Genomic DNA, 13,294 nt, shown 5'->3' with positions numbered 1-13,294 from the left:
CTGCTGCAGATAGCCAGGACCCAGCCCCCATGCTGTGACCTGCCCCTGAGATCACCTCGGACTCTGCCCTCAAGAATACTGCCTCGCCTTGGCACTGTGTCCCTTCACCTCCCCAGCTCCTTGGATCTTGTCTCGCTGCCCCAATCCTGAGTCTCTCCTCTCTGCAAGGCCCTCTGGCTTTGGGGGGAATATTCCTGTCTACACCTACCTCCCACTGGGATCAGTGACCCACACCCTGTGCCGAGAGCCGTGGGTGTGGCTGGGGCTCTCCCTTTCCACCGCTCCCCGTTGCTTGCCAGTGAGCTGCACAGCCGTGCCGGGTGAGAGCCCTGGGGGCTGGCGTTGCTCTCCCCGCTGGGTCCCATTCCCCAGGGGTCAGTGCGCTGCGCTGATCCGTCGGCCCCTGCTCTAAGCTGGGGGAAGCGACAGCGTAGCCCAGGGACAGCAGCGCTCAGGAACCTGCCTTCTCCATTCTAGAGGCTCAGGGAGGGTAGGGGCCTCCCGAGGGGGAGAGGACACAGTCTCTAGAGGGAGAGCCAGCATCTCCGTGCCCCCGGGTGGCAGTGCAGGGTGGAGGGGGGCACGGAGATGCTGGCTCTCCCTCTAGAGACTGTGTCCTCTCCCCCTCGGGAGGCCCCCACCTCGGGAGGCCCCTACTTCCCCCATTCTCTGCACATCACCCCCAAACGGAATGGGGGAGAGGCTGGGCCACGCCTAGACCCCTCCCCCTGCACCGACTCAAAGCTCGTCTAGCCTGCTGGATTCCCTTGTGCCATCCCCAGTGCCCTATTGTCCACGTCCTCGCAGCCGAGTGAGTACTAACGCCTCCCCCCGGCTGCTTGCAAAGCATCCAGTGGGGACAGATCCGCTCCAGCGATTCATCGCCGCAGCGCTCAGCGAACCACTAATGCTGCCGGGGAGGGAGCCGGGACTGGATTAACAGATGATATATGGCCCTTCAGTCCCTGCACAAAGACTTAATTGAGGGTTTAATCCTCTCTTTGGAGGGAAATAACTTCATAAAGTTAGAGGGGTGAGTCCCTCGCATCAGCAATGCAGAAATCAAAATGGGGAGCTGAGCAGCCGATCCATCAGCAGCCGCTTCTCCAGGGTTACCGAGATTTCGCCGGTAATGGGCAGCCTTTGAAAGGCCCGATTAAATGAAGAATAGTCTATTTTAAACCTAATAGGGCATGTCCTGCATTCTCACTGGTGGAGATCACTCGCTAATCGCCAGGGAATGACGGATTTCTTTTCCCCCCGTCTCTCCTCCTCTTTCATCGTCACAGCCGCCACTCCGAGACAGCAAATCAAATGCAGGCCACCCGGTGCCGCTCTGAGCCCTGGGAAGCTGCCATGGGCGTGCCGCCGCCCTGGTGAGGAGGCACTGCCGCTGCACCCTGGTGGCAGTGCTGTGCTTGGGGGCATGTCGCCAGTCCAGCTGGGGAATGAGGAAGGGCCGCCCTGTTTGCCCCAGGGCAGGATATCTCTGACTCATGTGACCCAGGGACATTCTCATTTGCCTTCGCTTTCCTCTCTCTGCCCCACGCTGAGCTCAGGCCCTGGGTACTCCTCTCATCCATCTGTCCAACCCAACAGCTGTCTGCCCCTTCCGGGCAGGGCATCACCTCCCATCAACCCCAAATCTACCCAGGACCCTGCTCCCTTTCTGCCATATAGGAAGGGCAGGGATGTTAGAACACCCTGATACCTGTATGTGTCTTCTTTGGGGGTCCCGACCCCAAGGTTGAGAACTCTATCTATCTATCTATCCCCAGACACCCTATCTATCTATCTATCTATCTATCTATCTATCTATCTATCTATCTAATTCCTAAAACAGCTGGCACCCCAGATCCTATTCCCTGGGGCACCCACTGTTTCCCCTTGCTCTCTGCCTGGCTGAGCCCCTGTTTGTTTCTGAATGGATTATTGCTAAGGGTAGGCTGGGTGTACAATCTGTGTCCTTCCTCTCGGGTCAGTACTGCCCAGTGACACGGAGAGGGGAGTGACGGGTTTGTTCCGACAGGCACGATAGGCTGGGCGGGAGTTTTCCCTTCTCCCTCCCTCTCTGGCCCTGCCCTCCTGTCACCGATCCCCACCTTAGCCCCCTCCTTCAGACTCCCCCATGCGCTGACCGAGTTTAGATCTAAGGAGATGGCGACCTTAGTCCTGTATTAGGAACGAAAATCATCATTGCATTATAAACGGATGAGCCAGGGGCGCCTGCTGCCTGGGAGGGGTGTGCCGATGGTGGCCTCTCCACAGGGCTCGCTTTCCTGGGCCCCTCCATGCAATGCCTGACTAACCTGTTTGTTTTATGGCCGTTATCAAAGGCCTGCTGGATTTATACTTGCTGTGCTGTTTCAAGCTCCATAGGCGTCTGTATCCTCCCTGGATGATTAATGGTGCCGGAGAACAAAGCTGCCTGTAAATCTAAAGGCAGGTGAAATGTGGGCCTGCTGCTAGCTCTCCTCCCTCCCACTCGCTCGCCTGCCTTATCTCAACCCCGGGCTTGATGGGAAGGGAGCTACACACAGACACACACACACCTCGTTGTGGGCCTCCTTCCTGCTCATCCAGATCTGGGCCTTTCTCAGAGAGGCTCAGAGTTGCTGGGGTGTCGTCAGTGGCATTGCACCGAGGTCACCCTTTGCCCATGTTCATCTCCCCGATGCCCTTGCCCCCTGCCTGTGAAAGGCAAGGGCGGCCGTTCCATATGGCCCGTCCTCTCCAGTGGCCCGTCCTCTCCAGCCCCACGGCGTACATGTTTTGTTCCAGTCGAGTCGCCCTGACCCCTCCCGTCCAGTCATATCATTATCCCAGGAACGCACCTTCTGGAGAAGGTCAGAGGTGGCCCACTGGGCACGAAAGAGGCCGAACGTGGGGGTCCGAGTGCCTACAAGGCACAGAGTGAACAGATGTTCCTGCTCATTAAAAATTCCCATCAACGGGTCCCATCTCTTTCAATTAATTATGGCCGATGTGTCTTCTGAAGAGATTATGAAGTCTTGAGGAGCCATCAGCTGCTCGCGGAGTGTGTGCTGTGGTGGTGTTTAGTAAATACACTTGACTGATGAAGGCAGTTCCCCCGATGGTGCAGCACAGCCTGGCCCAGTGCTGTTTAAATCTTCTCCGCGGTGTGTTCCAAGATGTCACTATCTGGGGATATGAAGATGGATGGGCCTCCGTACGAAGGGCAGACTATGCAAAACAATGCTCCCTCTGTCTCCCTGGGAGATAAATTCCAGACAGGAGGAACGGCTGGCTCCTGTATCAAACTGCCTTCTCCTGCAGGAGGATGTGCGGCTGGAGTGAGTGAGGGCAGGAGAAGCTGAGAGAGCGTTTCAGCACCTCCAGCATACAGCTGGATGCATGGACTGCCGCCATGTTGCACAGCACCACGCCCGTGGGAATGGTTGGGAGCTGGTACCCAGGAGCTGAGAGCAGCCTGCAGGAGGCGCTCTTCACCTTGCAGGATCTGTGGCATTGGCTGGCATTGTCCCCGCTAGCACCCTCCACTCCCCCCACAGCCAGTCCATAGCCCTGCCTCTCACAGGCCGTTCACTCTGTTCCCCGAGGCGGTTTTTCTTTTCCCCTCCACGACTGTTGCCGTCCTTTTTTTCTCATCACGGTTTAGGAAATGAGTAGCCCACATCCGCCTCCAAGACAGGTTTGCTGGAGCTCTGAAAGCCCCCGACTACTGTCCGTCTGGCTGCCGGTCCTTGGTACCGGCTCCCTGCAGTGCACGAAGGCTGTGCTGTCGGAGCCGAAGGCCCCGAGCGAAGGGGTTTGCATGGAGTCTCGTTGGCATCCTGTGTAAGCGCTGGGGAAGAGCCATGTTTGGAGAGGGGGAATCTGCAGCCCAACAGAGAGCTGAGCTGACTGAGCAGGACTCCCCAAAATGGCAGGGTTGTTTAAGTGAAGCAGGACAAGGGAGAGGAACACAGTGATGGCCACAGGGCCGCCAAAGTAGCAGTCCAGTATCAACGGAGGGTGCTGCTGTGACCACATCCTAGGGTCCCAAAGATGGCAGGGCAACCCCACCTGATGGTGTAAAAAAAATTCTAGTCCAGCTGAGAATCCCGTTACCCAATAATACGTGTGGGCTACAGTCATTGCATTGTCCTTGGTAGCCTGTTGGGCTATAAACGGAGAGATTTGTATTAGAAAATTGTTCACAGCTGCAGTAAGCCATTGGTCTCCCTGCACAGTCCTCACCCCGGCCACCAGTGAGAAATCCTTAGAGCAGCTGGAGGGAAAGAGGTAGGTGGGGACTCCCAGGGCCGCCCGAGTGGGGGGTGGGGGCACAAGAGGAGCAATTTGCCCCAGACCCTGCGGGGCCCCCACGAGAGTTTTTTGGGGGCCCTGGAGCGGGGTCCTTCACTTGCTCCGGAGGCCCTGAAAAAATCTCGTGGGGCCCGGGCCCCCGGAGCTTCTTCCGCTCCGGGTCATCGTCGGCAACTCGGCGGCGGGGGATCCTTCTGCTCTGGGATCCGCTGCCAAAGTGCCCCGAAGACCCGCGGCAGGAGGTCCTTCCGGCACTTCGGCGGTGGGTCCCGGTGTGGAAGGACCCCCGCCGCCGAAGACCCCAGGCCCCCATCTCGATTTTAAAATTGCCAGTGCTGGGGAACCCACCACGGCCCTTGGGAAACTGGTTAATTACCCTCCCTGTTAAAAATGTACACCTTGTTTTCAAAAGCTGACTGGTGTCTAGTCCTGGACAGGACGGGGTTAACAGGATGAGTTACTTAACAGTGCTCTGAAGAGGCTCCCAGCCACTGGGGAAAGGACTCTCTGCAAGGAGAGGGTTACGGCTTTGATGGCGGCGTTAACTGTTTCCTTTCCAGAGCAGGGCAGTTGTCTGAGCCCCCGGTGAAAGGGAGGGTGGGGATGGTGGTTGGCCTGTGCTTCTTTATGAAGTGGCTCCAGAAATGCTCAGAAGACCCAACACCGGGAGGGGCCTGAGAGACGCTTGAACTCTGATTTTGACTTCTTTTGACATCTCTGAACTGCTTTTCCGCCCCAGCACACAGCCAGGGTACTGCTGAGCGTCGGCTCCCGCAGAGCCATTAGAAGGGTTTTATCCCTTTCAAGGGGCCGGGGAGAGCTGGAGAGCGCTGCTTGGCTCCCCGCCAGGGGCAACACACGTTAAACGGGCCTGAGTAACATGCGGGCTCGGCAAAAATAACATTGCTGACATTTAATCTTGCATGTTCTCGGCCGGGAGCTGCGCTGGGTCAGCGCTCGGTGGCCGGGAGCCAGCGTTGGAGCGTGGCAGCCCCTCGGGGAGGGGAAACGCTTCACAGAATGGGATTTCCTTCCAAATCCAAACAAGGAGTAGCCCATCAAACAAGGCCTGTCGGCCAGAAAAGCCCATTAGGTGTTAATATTTGATCACCAGATGGTGCGTTATAGGGTGCCTGGGCTTCCTGCATTGTCCACCCTGCCGGCAGGAAGCTTGTTAAGAGGACAGGTTCTGTCCTTTGGCCCAGTGTGTGCAGTAGTTAGGGCAATGGATTGACAATTCCCAACTCTGCTGCTTGGGCAGGTCCCTCTTTGTGCCTCGCTTTCTCCTTCCACGCGTCGGCAGTTTGGAGCCTGGGCTTGTCACAGCAGGGTTTGATAGCCGCCAGGGGCCTCAGTCACTTCAGTGTGCTAGGTGCTGTACAAACACCACAGAAAGACGCTCCCTGCCCCAAGGGGGTTAGGATGTTTTGTGCAGTGTCCAGCGCAGCAGAGCCGCTGCTTACTGGGGTGATTCCAATGACAGCAGCTTTTCCCCTTCATTTCAGTTTAAACATTCCCCCAGCGGCTTTGCCGCCGATCTAGGGGCTATCTGGCAGCTTCCAAATGCATTGGCTGTATTCTCTCTCCCTTCGCGCTCTTCTTTCTGCTTCCCTTCCCTCTACCCAGGTCCTTTCCTTCGCTCTTCTGAGAGCCAGCCGCACAGCTATGGCCCTGGGAGCAGCTCTGACAGTGCCGTTCCGAGGCCGCAGAGAGGGCCAGAGTGCCCCTGCCCAAAGGGTTCTGCAGCAATGGCACCTGGGGGGGAGGGTTAGCCCCACAGCTCTGGTACAGAAGTGGGTTCAATGCCCACCTGCCCTTACAGAGCTCCATTTTCCTGCCAGTGGTTTCTGCCCCACCAGGCCCTCTTGGGGCCCTCAAAGATTGCAGAGAACATGCAGCATGTAGGTGCTCCCTGGGCCAGGCAGCCTTACCAGGGAAGGGAGGAAAGGCTGCGGTGGCAACAGCAGCCCCAGTGCCTCCTTCCCTTATTTTCACGTGTGCGTCGGTGCTGCCAGAATAGCTGTGACAGCACAGGCAAGCAGCTGCCTTCGCAGCTGATATCAGGGCCGCTTAGGGGACCTGCTGGTTACAGACCAGCCTGCCCTATCCCGGCAGGAATGCCAGCTTCCTAATGTCCTCTGTCTCTCTCTCTCTGTGTCAGTGGTGCCAGAATAGCTGGGATGGCAAGCGAGCAGCTGCCATCCCAGCTGATGCCAGCCTTACTCCAGGAATGATCGGCTGGCGTGCGTGCGAAGGAGGGCCCCGTGCGGATCGCTCCCTCCTCCCCTGGAGCTCAGACATATTGTCTTTTCAGCATGTCCGCGGGTCTGTGCTAGAGTCTGCGTTCTCAGCCCAGCAGGGAGGGTGGTTACCGCCAGCTGTTTCCAAAACCTCCTGATTTTATTTTTCTTACATTATTTAAAACTTTGGAAAGGTTGGGAAGCGAGTGTGTGTATATAAGTGTGTGCACTGTGCAGTCCTGAAATCCTTCCTCTGTTCGCCCTCTGGCAACATTCCCATCAGGTCAGCTCCTGAAGCACTTCCATCTTCTTTTCCACATACTGATTTTCCGAGTTGAGGGGCACTCGCAGAGTCACTTGTAAGTCAGGGGGATCTGCGTGCGCTCAGCCCTCCTGAAGATCAGGGCCACGGGTGGATTTATTGATCTGAAGCACTTCTCCTTGGATCTAGGTGCTTCAGATCAAAAATCACTGGGCTCGCCTAGCAAAGAGCCAGAGTGACTTGGCCTTGGCACAGTCCCCTCCACCCTCATGCTGCCGCTCCCAAAGGACAGGGGATAAAGGCAGTCAGTGGGAGTCTTGCCTGAGCAGTTCCCTAGACTACAGCCCAGGGAGCCTCCAGTGAGTCTGACTGCAGGGCAGGATGGGACAGACTCCTCCAGGAGGCCTGTTGCTAGGGATCTGTTCCTCAGCAGGGAGACCCTGAGACTCCCAGTTGGGCAGGGAGCACTGAGCTAGTTCCTGGCCAGATGCATCTGCTTCCTCTGTATCTGTCCTGCCCCCAGGACAGTTTTTCCCTGACACTCAGGGTGGGGTGGTCGTTTGTTTTCTTGTAGCAAGAAGCGGGATCGAGAGGCAGCAGCAGCAGCCGGGAGCGCCTAATCGCCGAGCCTCAGCTCCCACAGGAGAAAGCCGGGGGCCCTGCTGTCCCTTCTCACCTCCTCGGGACGCCTTACTCCTTCGGGATCCCCCCCACCTCCGTCGTCCAGGATTCCCGCTTCCCACCTTTAAAGTGAGTCACGTCCCCGGGAGCAGGATCCGCGGCATCAGCCTCCCGCAGTGTCAGGTTCACTCGTGTGCTGCCAGCTCTGACACATCCCACACGAGAATCCCGCAGCGGGGTGGCCTGTTACTGCTTCTCAGAGCCTGGCGTCTGCCTGCCCTTTTCCAAGCTGAGTTCCTTTGTGGCTGTTTTCTCTGGGGTTCCCCACAGAATTCTCCATCCCTGGAGAGCAGGCCTTCCTGTAGGCGGGTGTTTGGGTTGTTTAGCTCCTGAAATAGCGCAGCTAGAAGTAACCGAGGAACACAGCGAGATCTGCAACCGCAGGTTGGCTCCACCAGGCACCTGGCTTCTGCTGATCCCTGGAGTGGCTCACCTAGGACAGGGTCCATTGTAATACTGGCCCTTTCCCCTCCCCCCAAGTTTCACGACACATGTTCTGTGGCTTAGAAGCTCATCACAGACGTTGCCTTGAGCCATGCGGTTTTTGTGCGACGCTCCTATCCGTCCCAGCCGGGGTTCTTCCAACACAAACACAAACCACAACTCTGAATACATCTTTCTCCATGTACATTGCAAAACCTCCAACCAACCCACCCAGGAGCAGGCGACACATGCAAACCAAAGGTGGGCCTAAGCTGCAGAGATCAAGGCCAGGCCCGGCCCCAAGTGTCTCCAAGGCCTGGGGGAGCTGGGAGGCAGCGCTGCGGTTTTGGGCAGGACCACGTGTCATTAAAACAAACTGCTCTGGAAACCAGCATTCCAAAAACCAGTGCTGGGTGTGTCGCCAGTGCTCCTTCCCAAGCCACATCTCCAGCAGCACAGACCTAAGACTTTCATGCACTTCCTTGAAGGACTGTGTGGCAAATGTGCTGGATTACATTTCACTGGGGGGATGGTGGCTGGATGATACTCTTCTCCCTGGAATGGCCTCTGCCAGCTAAAGGTGCTGCGCTGACAGCTCTCACCGGGGAGGGGGGGGCAGCATTCCACTCAAACTGCCTCACCATTCCCAGGCAGATGCTAGGGCCAGGCAGCTGCCTTTCTCCCTCTGCCTGTGGCCGACTCTCACTGAGCAGAGGGTGACTGGGTGGGTTGCATTCTGCTGCGTTAACTCCGGGCAGCATGGCTTGGGGATGGCCAGCCCCCTGGAGGGGAAGTGCCCCGCCAGGGGGACGCAGGTGCTGGAAGGTAGCGAACCTGGTAGGGGGTACGGCCGGCACAGAGTGGATTGTGGCTCTGCCTTTGCAGTGAATTCCTATGCTCAGCCACCAGCATCTCAGTAGGGGTTGCCCCTTCTCCGGGCTCTGCCTTGGGAGCCCAGTCCCCCCCCAAGATCCAAGCTAATGAGGCCATCCAGAGGCTTGCGAATCTCCTGGATTGGGAAGGTCACCGACTCTCCCTCCATCCCTCCCCGCCAGCAGCCTTCAGCGGCCTGTACACCATGTGGTGCCTCCCAGCGCGGTCACTGAAGATTACCTGCGGAGCTTCCGGCCCTACCACACCGCCGAGGAACTCCGTATGTCCTCCCTGCCGCCCATCAGCCTGGATCCGGCCACCGCCGCCGCTTACTACCACCCCGGCTACCTGGCCCATCACCCCTTCCCTCACCCAGCCTTCAGGTAAGCATCAGAGGCCAGGGGAGAGAGGGTCTGCTAGGGGCTGCGCAGTGATTGTTTTTCTCCACGCATCCAGCCGACAGTGGCTGCTCACCAAACCTTGCGGGGGCCGTGGGTTGAGGCAGAGCAGTGCAATCAATTACCCTAGCGTCGGCTTTGGAAGCCACGCAGAAATAAGTACACTTTATCCACAATTGATGGTTCCCCGGGTGCTTCAGTACAATGGTAATAAGGCATTGCAGGGAGGTCATTTACCACAGCAGCGGGGATTCCTGCGGCTGGGCTGGTAACTAGCTCCTTGAGTGTGAACCCTTCATGGCAGGCTTGTATCTGCTCTGCTGCTGGGAGCAGTGCCGAAACCCCTTTCATTATCCCCTCGCCAGAGATAAAGGAAAGATCAGCACAGAGTCCAGGTCCCCCTGGCAGGCAAAGGATGCTGGGAAATCTCTTGCTAAGCTGGCTGTGCTTAGCTTCTCCCCAGAGCCAGAGGGCCCATCCGGTGCTTGTACCGTACAGTTTCTTTGGCGTGGAGCCATGGCTTTCCACAGGTGGGCTTGTGGAAGGTCGGGAGAGGGGCAGTGATGGGAGCCGGCCTGAACCCGAACTGGGAGAGGCCTCCGAGGAGCTGCCGGACAGTTTGCAGTGGTAGAGTCAGGCCGGGACACCCATCCCTGGGGGACTGACAGGAGCCTGCCAGACACGTGAAGTCACTTCTCCCACAGCAGGTGCTTTCCCTTCAGTAGCCACATGCTCCTGGCCTCTGCTGCCAGCTGGAGAGGGGAGCTGTGCGGCCTTTCAACCTGACCCATTCTCTCTCTCCAGGATGGATGACTCCTACTGCCTTTCGGCCCTGCGGTCCCCCTTCTACCCGATCCCAACCCCTGGTTCGCTCCCACCTCTTCATCCTTCAGCCATGCACCTCCATCTGTCGGGAGTGAGGTACCCCACCGAGCTGCCGCACTCGTCGCTCTCTGCCCTTCAGTCCGAGCGGATGTCCAGTCTGACCGCGGAGAGGTAAAGGGCTCCATGTCCCGTGTAAGGTCGTATGCAGCCCCTGGGGGCGGGAGGATGGGGAGGCCCGTAGAGATGCTAACTTTGCTGTTCTGTTGGTGATTCCAGGCTGCAGATGGACGAGGAGCTGAGGCAGCGCGAGAGGGAACGCGAGAGGGAGCGGGAGAAGGAGCGGGAGCGGGAAGCCGATCGGGAGCGGGAGAAGGAACGGGAGCGGGAGAGAGAGCGGGAGAAGGAGCTCGAGCGGGAGCGGGAAAAGGAGAGGGAGCGGGAGAGAGAGCTGGAGAGACAACGAGAAAGGGCCCGGGAGAAGGAGATGAACCTGGCCAAAGCCATGGAGAGCCCATTTCTGCCGGTGGCAGAGCTGCACGGGCTGAGGAGCCATCCAGCAGAGGAGCGTGTTAAACCAGCCGAGCAGCTGACGCCAAACAGACCAGGTAATTCCCCCCATGCGCCGCAGAGCCCTGGCGTGGAGCACTCCGGGCTGGCTGCTCTCCCAGGCACAGCTGAACCAGGCCCCACTGGTAACTTCCCTGGGGCCTGTCCTTCGCATGGGCCTTTTGTGAGAACCGCAGCCCTGGGACTTTGCACTGAGTTCACCTGGAAGCTCACTGCAAGACTCAACCCAGCCAATAGTGCAGGGGTCGGCAACCTTTCAGAAGTGCTGTGCCGAGTCTTCATTTATTCACTCTGATCTAAGGTTTCAGGTGCCAGTCAGACATTTAACATTTTTAGAAGATCTCTTTCTATAAGTCTATAATATAGAACTAAACTATTGTTGTATGTAAATTAAATAAGGTTTTTAAAATGTTTAAGACGCTTCATTTAAAATTAAATTAAAATGCAGAGCCCCCTGGACCGGTGGCCAGGACCCGGGCAGTGTGAGTGCCGCTGAAAATCAGCTCTTGTGCCGCCTTCGGCACCCATGCTATGGTTGCCTACCCCTGCAATAGGGAGTCACAAACCAGCCTGTGCTCCAGGATTTTGCCCCAGTGCAAATGACTGCTACCGGGTTCCTCTTGGTTCCTGCTGAGCCATTTCTGGGCAGACGGGCTGCTCTTGACTACAGGATGGGATAGGCTTGCCCCCGGCAGCTTCCAGACACTAGTGATGTACCAAAGCTTTGTCCTTCTCCAGCCCCCTCCATCCCTGAAATCCACAGACAGGTGAATTTAGCCTCCCAACCCCCAGATGAGGCAGAAAGGGGTATTGACCGAGATCCCCCGGGAAGCCTGTGGTGAGGTCAAGGCTAAAGCTTACATCTTGCAGCTGCCAGTCCTGGCTGTCATTGCACGTTAGTTGGATTCTTAGTAGTCTCTGTGTTGGGGTGCTGGGTTTCCAGCAGGGATGAGTTCTGGGGACCGTTTCCATTGCTCTGCCTCATGTAATGAACACTGCACCTAGTTGCCCACCTATCATCTGCAAACTGATTGGCTGGGCTGAGAGTAGGCGACAGTTCTCCCTGACGGCAGTGCATCCTCTTCCTCCTGCAGAGAAAACCAAGGATGCGACCATCCCAACTCCTAAGCCCGTCCAGCACCCCTTGCACCAGCCGCCCGCCTCCCACCATCCCGTGCCCAGCCTCATTTCCAGCCACAGCGTCTTCCCCCTCCCCGGGAGCAGCGCGGCCACGGCTCTTCTCATCCAGCGCACCAACGAGGAGGAGAAGTGGCTGGCGCGCCAGCGTCGGCTGCGGCAGGAGAAGGAAGACCGCCAGTCCCAGGTGTCGGAGTTCCGGCAGCAAGTGCTGGAGCAGCACCTGGAGATCGGGCGGCCGCCGAACCAGCCGGAAGCTGAGCACCGGCCAGAGAACCCCAGGTAAGGGCTGACTCCAGTGCTGGGATGGACAGGGACTCTCTGGAGTTCTGGAATCGGAGGAGCAGAGCAGCCAGGCCTGGCTTGTGTGATTCAGGAGGCAACTGCTGACTTGGCCGGAAGCGCACAGCTTTGCTTCAGTCCACCTAAGAGGGCTCTGTGCTGTGTCTGAGCAGCTGGGCTACCATGAAAGGCTGGCAGAGCCTCTTTCTCATAGGGATGGGCTGGCTCAGAGGGATGGGCAATGGGTTAAAGAGTTTTTCCCCTTTAGGTCACTAGTTCCAATCTGGCCTGGGCTGGCAGTGACAGCAATTTAATATCTCCTGACAGCTGCTCAGTGGCCTGCACGAGATAAGTCTGGTGACCTCAGGCCAGTTGCTAGTGACTAGATGTTGCTAATTGCTACCCTTGCTGGCAGTATGAAAACCCTCAGACTGCAGGGGAAGTGAGCCACGGCACCCCCGAGGGGCAGCTCCTCCAAGGTTAGGATTCAGGCACCCTGGCAGGGCAGGAGGAAGCAGCGTGCGCTGCTGCCCCGCCTCGGACCTGTTCTGGGGCTAACCGGAGTCCTGGGGCTGCAGGCCTGTCAGTGTGGCACCGTTCACCAGCATTTACCTTTAGTCCCAGTAAATACAGGGGCAAAATCTCGTTGCTATTTAATGAGAGAGAGTCCAGATTCTTTCCAGGTCCGAGTGCTCCATCAGCGCTTCCATCTGTCAGGCGTCAGCTGAGCCCTGGATGCAGTGGGGAGTTCAATATGGTAGCCTGCCTTCCTGAACAGCCAGGAATCCCGGCCAGCCCCCTGCAAGCTGCGTGCCAACCCAGCCCTGCAGCGCAGCACCCCTCTTACCTTGCAGCGGCATGTCAGCCCTCGGCGTTGGGAGCAGGTCAGCAAATCACAAGGGGTCAGAGCAGCATGCGGCCTCCTTCGATGCCTCCTGATGTGACTGCCCCTCTCTGTAACCCTGCCACTTTGGGGCTGACTGATGCTGCCTTTCTTGCTCTGTGGCTGAGCACTTAAGCGCCGCTGGCTCAGCCAGTCGTGCCACTGGATTCCATTGTCATTTTTGGGTATCAAGGGGATTAGCTAAACTAATCAGGTATAATAGGGAGCAGATTGCAGGGCTGCACAATGGCGACGTCTCATTTCACTCTCCACATCCACATTCTCATCCCTCCCCAAACCCAAGCAAGTAGCTCAAGGTCACCTCCACTATATGGACCAGAATGTGTCTGCGTGGGGGCTGAGAGCTTCTTCTCCCTCCACCTCTCCCCAAGTGCAGGCTGGCTGGGTGGGGAGGCTTGCATTGGAACGGTCA

General features: G+C 57.7%; 1 protein-coding gene across 5 annotated transcripts in view; it reads left to right on the top strand.

Annotated features, from left to right (window-relative positions):
- The window catches only part of GSE1 (Gse1 coiled-coil protein), a 232,194-nt gene that overhangs the window by 196,673 nt on the left and 22,227 nt on the right, over nucleotides 1-13,294 (top strand). For 4 of the 5 annotated variants that reach the window (XM_039502724.1, XM_039502725.1, XM_039502722.1 and 1 more), the window contains exons 4-8: nucleotides 7,367-7,542; nucleotides 8,952-9,152; nucleotides 9,972-10,163; nucleotides 10,269-10,597; nucleotides 11,654-11,978. In XM_039502724.1, coding sequence (XP_039358658.1) covers nucleotides 7,367-7,542; nucleotides 8,952-9,152; nucleotides 9,972-10,163; nucleotides 10,269-10,597; nucleotides 11,654-11,978 — 1,223 coding nt within the window. The remainder of the gene's footprint in view (nucleotides 1-7,366; nucleotides 7,543-8,951; nucleotides 9,153-9,971; nucleotides 10,164-10,268; nucleotides 10,598-11,653; nucleotides 11,979-13,294) is intronic. The other variant, XM_039502721.1, reaches the window with a different exon arrangement.

This window comes from Mauremys reevesii, linkage group 16 (genome assembly GCF_016161935.1).
Source record: "Mauremys reevesii isolate NIE-2019 linkage group 16, ASM1616193v1, whole genome shotgun sequence".
Lineage (NCBI taxonomy): Eukaryota > Metazoa > Chordata > Testudines > Geoemydidae > Mauremys > Mauremys reevesii.
The sequence above is the reverse complement of the archived record's forward strand: the minus strand, read 5'-3'. Positions and strand labels throughout refer to the sequence as shown.